The sequence below is a fragment of the Puntigrus tetrazona genome, unplaced genomic scaffold, assembly GCF_018831695.1.
Source record: "Puntigrus tetrazona isolate hp1 unplaced genomic scaffold, ASM1883169v1 S000001111, whole genome shotgun sequence".
Lineage (NCBI taxonomy): Eukaryota > Metazoa > Chordata > Actinopteri > Cypriniformes > Cyprinidae > Puntigrus > Puntigrus tetrazona.
Window position 1 is genome coordinate 1,733,149 of NW_025048699.1, and position 11,852 is coordinate 1,745,000.

General features: G+C 39.3%; 1 protein-coding gene across 2 annotated transcripts in view; it reads left to right on the forward strand.

Annotated features, from left to right (window-relative positions):
- Positions 1-638: 638 nt before the first annotated feature.
- The window catches only part of col5a1 (procollagen, type V, alpha 1), an 84,564-nt gene continuing 73,350 nt past the window's right edge, over positions 639-11,852 (forward strand). For both annotated transcript variants that reach the window (XM_043234301.1, XM_043234303.1), the window contains exon 1: positions 639-1,016. In XM_043234301.1, coding sequence (XP_043090236.1) covers positions 914-1,016 — 103 coding nt within the window. In that variant the 5' untranslated portion in view covers positions 639-913. The remainder of the gene's footprint in view (positions 1,017-11,852) is intronic.

An 11,852-nucleotide genomic window follows, 5' to 3' on the forward strand; every position in this document is an offset into this window, starting at 1 on the left:
TTTCAGCCCTAAAATAGTCAGCAAACTTTAATTTTAGGACCGACTTGGAATAACCCTGGCCTCCCATTCACAGCGCTGTTTCTATGCTAAAACAGTTCACAAGGCAAGGTAAGACAAAGTTTCTTCATGCATTTCATACGCAATGGTGATTCATTTGCAAAGAATATTAGCATCCAATCAATATTTCAGGTGCCTTTACTCGTTTATTTTTGCAAGCAGGCACGTTGCAAGCAAGCAGACGATCATATTTTAAAAATAACCCTCTTCTGGGTGATGCAAAATCCATTGTAAGTTATATATATTCAGTTTTCCGGCCTTTTGGATGCCAGACACATAAAGAACAGTTTTTCTGCATTATTTATTTTGCATATTAAATTAACAAGGGTCCTTAAAATGGATAATTGGTCTAAAGGTTTTCTTCTGCTACACCCATCAAATGAGTCAAAGACAGACTGCAATGGACTCACTTCTTGCAGACAAAAAGAGAGAGAGAGAGTAAATTAAGTCCCGCATTGTAAACTTCCCGCCTACTCGCAGCCCCAGCCAATCAGAAGCCGCGCATTTTGGTCGCTGCTCTCCGATTGGCCGCTCTCCGCGTGACTGACAGCCCGTGTGAATGAAGTTTTTTCCCACTTTGGCTCCGCGAAGTTTCAGTGACGGGGGCATCACTGCAGCGCACTGAAGGGAAGGAAAGAGCAGAAGGGAAAAGAAGGGAGAGAGGTGCCCCATCCATCCATCTATCCATCCACTGAATGTTCCCGCAGGACTTTATTCACGTATGGCTGCATGAGAGGCTTTGAGCTGCGGCGCTTGCTCTCTCCGGGACTGTTGGGTTACCGCTTCTGTCCTGATTTTAAGCAGTTGTCATTATAATATAACCGAACTCTTCGCGTCGGGACGGGCGCAGGTGGTCATGGATACACCTATCAGATGGAAAGTAAAGCGGAGGTTTAAGGAGGTGCGGCTGTCGGTACTCCTAGTATTCCTGATGTTTGTCACCTCGCGAGTCAGCGCAGGTAAGCGGCGAATCAGCTGTTCCCAAACTGTTACTTTGTGCCGCGGGCCGCGCTGCTCTCCAGGGGCTGCGCTCCTCCGCGGTCAGTCCGCTGTCCCCGGACTCGAATGGGCGCAGGAGGGGGACGGTAGGGGCCCTAGAGCGGGATTCTTCAACTAGGGACGCTCCGTTTTTGCAGGGAGACGTTAGAGCGACGAATAACGGAATCAGGGAAGATTTCCCGTGCAACGCAACAGCTGCGCGAGGAGGTCGTGGTGCATCATCTATTGTGGCATGCAACTCGTTTACGCTGCTCCCAGTTGGTGCAACACTCGCTATTCTCATGCAAATTAGCAAATAGGTCCGTGCTAGAAGAAATCTGGATTCCAGGAGTTCATGTGCAGCCTCAAAAAAAGTAGCTTTTTTGTGGTTCTTTGCGACTCAGGGTTTTCAGGGTTCGTGATATTGCATTACAGGTTCTTCTCTTCACGATATTGGTTTCGGCATCCGTAAAGCAGCTCAGATGGTCTGGTTTTCTAGAAATAGAGACTAAAAAGTCATCGGTGGATGACTTTTTAAACTTAAAGTTAGAATCAGTGCCTAACAGGAGGAGCAAAACACTTTATGTATTGATGCTTCGCTCGAGTATGAGGAACCTAAACTCTCTCAATGCTTCGTTTGCTGAAACTCAAAGCTTTGTCTTTAGGGTTGCAGGGCATCAAGACCGCTTTTGGTTTCGGACGATGTGCGAACACAAACCGAGCAGCCTAGAAGCGGACTTTTTGGGAGATGTTTCGCGTGCTTTTTAGGGGATCTGGCAGAAAGCGGTTTTCCTCCAGCAGGCGCGCTGACTGCTGAACGTAATTGGAAAAATATGCAGGATGAGAAACACTCCAGGAGAGAAAGAGAGAGAGAGAGAGAGAGAGAGAGAGAGACAGAGAGAAGTTTATGTTTTTCCATAGGCTCATAAAACGAACCCAGCACTCGGGCTCTCCGTTTGGTAAAACGGATATAAATGTAAATAAATGCTCGTTAGACTTAAGTCTAGGCTCCTGGTGGATGATCTGTAATGAAGAACATCAGTGGGTCAGGGTGGAGTCGCCGCGTGTCTTCTCTGGTAGATCAGAGATGCTCGAGGTGAAGCTCGCAATTATCTTGTAAACCATTTATAGAAGGAATTACCCAGCAGACTATGCAAAACAATTATCGTAGAGAGCAACTCCATGCATCACATACACCCCGATCTCATTTGCAATGTGCCATTAGTTAAAAAACAAGTTTCTATGCATGCAATGCGCATAAAAACGTGTTCAGTTTTTGAGCACTTATAAGAGCCAACTTTCTATGCTTGCATCAGTGGTCTGACATCTGTTTTTAGTGTCGCTCTGTGTATCACACTCAGATTTGATAGCGTGGAGTTTATTAGTTGTGAACGTGAATCTGTGGTTTGTACAGTAACGACTGAGCCAAAGCAGACAGGATATGATCTCTCGTTCTCATCCTCCTCGTTTCTCCAGCCTGTCCCAGGAGTACCCTCTCTCTCTTTCTTCAGGCTGAAGGGGGAGGGATAGAGGAGGGGATTGGAAATTCTGCCCGCATGTGTGATTAGCTTCGTGTCTGGTCATGGCTGCTCGGCTGCTCATTATAGTGATGGAATTATCGAGAACATTTTGGTCCAAGAACATGCTGACTTACAGTATTTAAAAAAGAACTAGTTTGGCGGTGACACCAAATCTTAGCAGATGCACACTTCAAAAAAAAATTAAACCTTAAAGTTTTGTAATCTGATTATATATTATTTAAAGAACCAAGAAACACTGGTAATGAAACACCAAGAGGTTTTTAATCTCCTAAGAACCTAAGTGGGTCGTGGAAAACCTGGAGTCCTAAAACAGACCTGGAGAAGTCCTAGAAATGAACATTTTGTAGTAAGCTATGAAATATTTCATCATTTTTATAAACATGATCACGAACATCTGGGAAAACCATTCAAATTCATTGGTCAAATGGTGTGAAAACTTCTTTTAACTGCCAAAAGTGTTTTTTTTTTTTTTCTGCACTTGAGAGCCATTCATTTTCAGCCAATTTGAGAGTCTATCTCAGCTGTTAAATCACTCAACTTAATCACTTTTGCTTGCACGAGGCTGAATTAATAAGAGTTATTCATCAACTTGATTGATTGTTTTATATTAAGAACATCTGTCACCGAGCATCTGCTGAGTACATTTCGAATAAAACACTCTCATTAGAGTCACATCGGACTGAAATGCACCAGTTGTTTAGTTTGCTTCACAGTCTAGCGTACTTCGGGCTGCGTTCTAAATGCAGTGTAGTGCACTTCAATTCTGTGTGCTTCGATTTTATTTAGAGCATGGTGGACTTGTTTCGCAGCCAGACTCATGGGGATGCACAGCAACAGCTCTGACAGTGATGTCATGCAGTGGGCAGGACTAACCGAACGGCATCTGTAGGTACAGAATGACATGCTGAGTTTATGGTGGAACTGCCGGTGCATTGTGGGATATTGTGGCGCTATTACATCACATAACACAGAAGCTTGTAAAGTCAAAAATGGCTGACGGGGATGCTGCTGCATTTCCTGTGCAGGGCTGTTCTGCTTTATTACTCACACTAATGCTGTTTTATGAGTGTTTTACGAACACTCTCAGCAGACCGCCTCGCGCATTCAGCCTGCTGGGTGTGTGCTTTACTTTTGAGAGTGAACGAATTCTTTTTTAACAAATGGCATGTTGTAACGATTGTTTATTGCCCACGTGTGCTGCCTCTGGTTTTGGTTACCCTTGTTGTTGTGTTCTGCAGAGCCTTAAAACCCTGAGAGGAGAAACTCTGGAACGTTTGGAGCCAAACTTTCACACCTTTGGGGCCTTTCAAAGATGTTTGTTGTGTAATGAGAGCAAGCTGTCCGTTTCGGCCATCCCCATTCTTCATTTGAAGATTGATTCGGTGAGAATAGTAGAGAGGAATATTAACATTGTGGAGAAATCAGGTTCATGTTGCCTTTGGCTCCATGGCTCCCATTAACAGAACAAGCAGAGTCTCCCTTTGGCTATTACAAGGTACCGGTCCAGTTCCAACAGGAAGAGGATGAAGGGTTTCCGACTAATCGAACTACCATAATCCCCTTTTGCATACTAAATACTAGTGTGCAAGATTAAGATTCATATGCTCCAGATCTCCCCTGGCTGAATGGCATATTATTTAAGATGGATTAATGAGATTCATACTTTTCATATTAAATAGTATGGATGGTTAACAGTATGTGAGTAGTCACCGGCTGCCATAGTATGCAAGTATGCATCTGTTCACATACTATTTCTTTTATATAACATGCAATATTAAGATTAGTACATTTAATATCATAGTATGTCAAAAGTGACTGAATTGCATAGAATTTAAAATGTATTTAAAAAGTATGCATCCGTCTAATGCATTCCATATTAAATTGTATGCAAGATTAAGAGTAAAGTACCTAAATCATAGTATGCTAGAAACAGTATGTCAGTAGTGACTGACCGCGATAGTATGCAAGTATGCATCTGTTCACATACTTTCTTATATAGCATGCAAAATTAAGAATAGTGATACTAAATATAGTAATGTACGTCAGAAGTGACTTAATTGCATAGTATTTACAATGGACTTTATAAGTATACATCGTGCATGTCTCATGCTCTCCATATTAAATTGTATGCAAGATTAACAGTAAAAAGTACCTATGTCGTAGTATGCTGAAAATAGTATGCAAGTAGTGACTGGATGCCATAGTATGCAAGTATGTATATGTTAACGTGCAGTGTTTTTGATATAGCATGCAATATTAAGATCAGTGCTACTGAAATCATGTAAAAAGTAATAAGTATTTACAATAGATTTTTTAAGTATGCAACAGTCTCTTGCCCTCTATATTAAATTGTATGCAAGATTAAGAGTAAAGTATCTATATCATAGTATGCTGGAAGTGCTATGTAATTAGTGACTGTCTGCCATAGTATGCAATTATGGATCTGTTCATATACTATGTTCTTCATACACCTGTATACACAATTCAAAGCAAGCCACCTAAATCATAGTATGCTGGAATTAATATATCAGTAGTGACTGATACAGCATGCAATATTAAAATTAGTGCATATTAAATCATGTTTTTCAAAATTTTCAAAAATGTAAGTATGCATCAGTCTCATGTTCTCCATATTAAATAGTATGCCGGGTTAAGGCATACTATGTCAATATAATGACTGGATAACAGTTTGCAGGGATGCATATATTCACATGCTATCTAGTATCTATCTTAAGATATCAAGATAAGCACACTTCTTGAAAAGATAGTACAATTTACAATGGGTTTTTGAAGTATGTCAATGTGCATAGTTTCTATTGTTTCAGTGTTGAATAGATAATAATTGAATGCAATGGACACTAATAGAAATTTTGAAGTGTGCATCAGTTCACACACAATGTCTTTTATAGCATGCAAATTATATTAGTGCATCTAAGTGTTAAAACTATGTTGCAGCTGCATATGCAGTATGCTTCTTTTTCCATACTATCCATCTTATACGGTATACAAGATAAAGATCGGCATGTCGCAGATCATGGAAAATGGTCAATGGTGCATAGATGGCATAATACATGCATGTATATGTATATTTTAACATACTATTAATCTTATGTAGCATTCAATATTAGGATTACTGCATTCATAATACTGTATACTGAAATTGGCTTAAAGCATGCATAACACATAGTTGGACTCTTTGCAGGCTTGTATTAATCAATAATTTTATGACAACGTAGAATGGATGCTGTGCTGACTTGTTCCATGCTTAAAAGCAGGAGCTTTTCCTTTGAAAGCACAGTATGTACTTTTTAAAGTTAGTAGAAGTAGTTACCATGTCAGCAGTTATGATTTTGGGTGGTTATGTAAGACCAGACCAGACCAGACCAGCCTTCGACCCTGTACTAGCCTTCATCATGTAGGAGGTGCAGGTCTGGGATCACGGGACAGAAATGTTGTACTCTTTGTACTGTATTAGACAGTGCTGCCTTTGTGGCCATATGTAGAAGTGCATTTTTTTTCGTCTTGGTTTGTGAGGTTTGGGCTTTATAGTGTGTGTTTTAGAGTCACTTTGTTTTATGATTGCAAGCGTTTCGAGTCTCCCTTCAATCTAAAGCCACATTTGGGAGGGTGATAGTTGGTGAAACCTTCAAGGTCTGAGTTCACACACTATAAAAACCAAATATTGCCTCTTTCAGACGTGAGGAACCAAACCCTGACCTACATGTCTGCTGGGTTCGAACACATATAGAGTTCAGGGGACTCCAATACATTTATCAAACACACTGAAGACAAGAAAGCAAATTATATTTTTACGAGTTATTTACAAAATGAATACAAATGTACATTTTAATATGATGTCTTACAAAATAGAAATGATTAAATCTTTTATCGTGGTGATTCAGTTTAGATTTACAAAACTATTCACTAAACGCAAAGATCTATATCTGAAAAATAACGTATTTAAAAATATTCAATTTGAGTAATGGGTCAAAAAATCATTTTCTGGGCTAGTTTATTGAATCGATTGGTCTGAATTGCTCAAATGAATCTTCTAGTGTGGAAAGAGGTTGAGAAGTGTTCAGGACTGTGGGTGCGTGTGCCTGTTTCAGAGAGAAATAGCAGAGGAAAGTGAACAAAAAAAGTGTGTTGAGGGAAGGAAAGGAGGTTATAGTAGTTATTGACAGCAGACCTACAGGAGATGAGGTCATGTGGTCAGAGGTTAAAGGTGGCATACTGTGGGGGGTGACCTTCAGATTATGACCACCCTAGAGGTTTACAGTGCTCCACCCCAAGACACAGCGTCTGGAAAACACATCACTTTAAGTGCAGACGGAGATCCATTTCACATTGTTTTGACATGAAAAGTGGTATACTTAAAGAATGTAACATTATAGACATCTTCATCTTTTTTTAATTGAATGCAGCATTAAATGAATAAAAGTATAACTTTCTTAAAAAAATGTAGTAATCAAAAATTTTGACTACTGTAAATGTAGTGTTAATGGTTTTTGCACTAACCCTAAGTATTCGGGTGTAACTTATCACTGTATTTTATTTACTTAAATCTTGCAGCTTGGCATGAATTGTTCAGTTTTTGCAGAAGATAAGAAACAATCCCATAGACTTTACTGGAACAGAGCTGTCATATTTGTAAACCAGAATATCATAGATACTTGTGCGTGGGCCGCATGCAAAAAACCTTTCAGAATAGCTTAGCAACTGCATAGCAACCACATAGAACACCAAAAAACCCCTGTAACAACATTCTAAAACCTCTCAGAACATCTTAGAATTTGTAAAGCAACGCTTTAGTAACCCCATAGCAACATTCTAAAACCTCTCAGAACAACTTAGCAAATGGATAGCAACTCCTTAGTTACCATAATAGCAACATTCTAAAACCTCTCAGAACAGCTTAGCAAATGCAAAGCAACTCCTTAGTAACCAAAAATTGAACACCCAAAAATCCCCGTACCAACATTCTAAAACTTCTCAGAATATTTGAACACCTAGAAGCCGCTAAGCGAACCCCTAGCATAGCAACCCCTTAGCAACCACATAAACACCCTAGAAATCCCAAAAAGCATTCTAAAACCTTTTCAAACACCTTAGTAACTGCATAGAATACCCAGAAACTCCATAGCAACATTCTCACTGCATAGCAACTACCTAGTAACCACATAGAATGCCCTGGAAACCCCATAACAACATTATCACTACATAGCAACTACCTAGTAACCACATAGAATGCCCTAGAAACACCATACCAACATTCTCACTGCATAGCAATTCCCTAGCAACCACATGAAATACAATAGGAACCCCATAGCAACATGATCACTGCAGAGCACCCTGGCAACCTCATAGCACCAAATTGGTGGCTTTCTGCTCACATTTTCTTTATGAAGTCGGTCCAGTTGCATTAGGATCGTGTTAGACGGACACGGTTTCAGTCTTTCGGATTACACCTGGTCTTGATACAGCCCACCACCCCTGCTGCTCACACACACACACACACACACACACACACACACACACACACACATTGTTGTCTGCCATGCATGCGTGCATGTGTGTGTGTGTTTAGATCTCTGGTTCCCAGAGTTTCAGAGTTGAAGTTTTTGAGTATTGTATTTCTGTCTGCTCTGTTCTGTATGAATGGACTCTTTCACGGAGCTTTTAAACGGACGCCATGTTTGGGCTTTGCTAAGGCTTTGTTGTGATTAATTGAGGGGGGTCAGTGTGTGTGTGTCTGGCACCCCACCGACGGCTTGAAGTTCCCCTGGGCTGTCATGAAGCTCACACATGTGCACACACTTCCTCTAGAATAACATTCCCTACATACCTGTGCTAGAGCCGCTAACTCGGTGTCAGCATGACTAGAGCACCCAAGAGCATCATGGGATATGTGTGTTTTTGCAGCGAAAACCCACAGATGGACCAGCGTCGCTGGTTTTCTTTTATTTCTTGGCATTTGGGATTCGAGCAGTGAGAGCGAGAGTTTGTGTTCTCACATCTGGAAGCTATAGCCGTCATTGTGCTGTCTGCTGATCCCAGAGAAAAAGAGGGAAAAAGAGCGGGGAAAAAAGGAAAAATGTCTTCCAGATGTTTTCTTCCCTCCCCTCACTGTGGAACAGCAGAGGAATAAAATACTGTTTCATTAAGACAGAAGAAAAATACACGTTCCTCACACAGATTCAAGTGAAATGGAGGGTCGCAAAACGTGCTCCGAATCCACTCCAGACAAAAACCGGCACCATTCAGCCCCACTGACCTGACCCGTTTATGCATGCATATCTGTTTATTTGTGTGTTTATGCATGTGAGGTGGAAAGAGAGGGTGGGACACGTCCATCTGTTTTTCAAGGTTTTTGCTTTAGTGTATTTGAAATGTTTTTCTAACACTGTAAACAATCTCAAAAAGAATTTGTCATTCTGTTAACACATTTTGAATGAAAGGGGTGTTTTGCATTATGAGATTTTATGCAAAAACCATGATCTGTTTTTTTTTCTTCCATGAGAATTATCAAAACATCCTTAATTAACCTAAAAGCATATACATTTTTTAGATTAATTAATTACAATTAATTAATTAATTAATTAATTAGTAATAAATAAAACTTTTTTACTTGCTATATATTAATTTATAATGAATTATCTGTCTATATCAATAGTTTGATGTTCTAATATATAATATTATTATAAAAATAACAATTATTTTATATTATATTAATTGTACATAATTCAATGTTGCAATAATAATACTATATAATTGTGTAATTATAATTTTCGAAACAAAATGTATTAAAAGTATTTTTCGGTAATGACAGGAAGTGATGTATAAATCAAACAGGAGTGGAATTCTTCTGAAATGGTGAAATGGTTTTCCACATATCATTGTTTAAATTGATATGACCTCTGATAAGCTTTGTTGCATTGCCAACAGATTCTGATACTCATGCCACTTCAGAACGGCAGTAAAAATGAGTGACTTCCTGTCTCTTTGTCCCTATCTATGTTAACTGTCCATATGAACGTTGCTTAACTGAGACGCTTGAAACGCTTGATTTTATTTTGTGTGTGTGTGTGTGTGTGTGTGTGTGTGTGGTGGCCTCTGTTGTTGCATGTACTGTAAGAACCCCACACATGCCACATTCGTGACCCCGAAACAAGGAATTATGGGATTTGCCTGGGGTTTATGACCAATACGCACACACAGCTCTCTTTAGCTTTTATTGGCTTTTATGCGACTGACTGTTGATGTATCTCTCCATCTCATGGAAAGAAGAGACTTTTTGTGTGACAAACAGATGAAAAACCTTCATTCATGTGCCTCAGAAATGCCACAGATGTTCACATCATTGCAAACCATCAAATGTCTGCATCACTCGTCCGAATAATGACCCACAATTAGGCAACTTTTTGTCGGCTCTCTAAAATGTACCACGATAAGCGTAGTTTCTGCTAAAATACCCTAGTTTCCCGTACTATTGTTATTGCAAGATTAGGATCTCTTTCAAACATTGTTTATTGTTTTATGTGTTTTTTTTTTTTTTTTAATCTAACAGTAGTCACAAATACCAATTTACCACAATTCTAGAAACAATAACTGTGGTAATTATGGTATTTTGGTGGAAACTATGTCTGCCGTGGTAAATGTTTGTAAGGGTCAGGACACATGAGCTTTCAAAGCCTCTTTGAGCTTCATGAGGTTTTCATTATCCTGTGGATGAGGAATCACTTGAGGGCAGCGGTTGGTCCTGTAATGCTTCATTTGAGCAGCATGCTAAAAGTCACGTGTGTCTGCGTGCGTTGAAGTGTTTCAGCATTCTTTGATATACAGCACACATTAACATTTGATTTGATTTTATGTGTTAGAGATGACCATCAGAAATACCAGATTCTTTTTTACTAGGGAAGACCATAATATGCATGCCCTTTTTCAATCTTTTTTGATTTATTTGTATTGTATTTCACTTAATGGGGTCAGTAAAATGATGCATTCCACTTAACGCACATAAAACGCAGATGCTATAGCAAGCGATTTTTTTTTTTTGCCGTGCGTCCAGCACGAAACAGTACAGTGACATCATCAGCTCCTTACGACCCTGCACACCTGGAATACTTTCATGCAAACGAACGGTTTAGCGTTCTGTCAATACCTGCAGGTTTTTGTGGGTTACCGATACGTGGAGTGGGTAACGAGTGATTAATAATGTTCGGTGGGTTATTCATGAGATGTTTAGGGAACCCTGCAGGTCCAGACATGCGAGAAGAAGTTTAGGATTCTGGAGTGGTGCGCGGAAAGCTGACATTCCTTCCACTGGCCTCATACTGAGAATATAAAATAGTCTCTCTCTCTCTCTCTCTCTCTCTCTCTTTCTCTCTCTCTCTCTCTGTCTCTCTCTCTCTCTGCAGTAGCACATTATGAACCGGCCACAAAAACCACAGAAACGTTTGGCTCTCTCCAGAAAGAATTAAACACACACACACACACACACACACACACACTTCCCTCACGCTTGAGTGCAGGACAGAGAGGCTTTTGTTCCAGAGTTGTAATAATCTATGCTATATGTTGCGTCGCATGTGATTGAAGTTGTGTTAATGAAACTGTGATGATGTCTTCTGATGAGCTGTTTGACGCTTTGTTATTTTTTCAGCATTTATGATCTTGGTTTCGTGGCGCAGAAATAACTGCAACAGAATATAAACGTAAAATATGATTAAATTATAAACAATATTATTATTGTATGTTACACTGGTGCTTTTGGCACACGCCAGCCTGGTACTACCCTTTTTGTATATGATAGCATGGCAATCATGTGCGTTTACACGTAACATATTAAACCATGCTTTTTGTACATTTACCATATTTTTTGGAAGATGTATCCTGGTCATACCATGTACCATGATTACATTTACCATGGCGATACCATATTTTTGATTTTAGATGTTATCCTTTTAAAACCTTGTTTTTTATTGTATACATTTATATTTAAGGTATGTTTTTTGGATATTTACTTTTGTAAAATGGTACCATGAAAATACCATGCTTTGTATACATGTACAATGGCAAGACTTGTTACTATGGTAACTTTTTTTGTACATGGTACATCTTGGTATTATAGTATTATTAATAATTGTTTTGCACTTTAACCTTATTTTTCTACATAGTATCATGGTAATATTTAATTTCTTTAAACATGTACTGTGCTAATACCATGTTTACAATCATTTATGGTATTAGTTGAAGAACATAATTTATGTCAAAAGG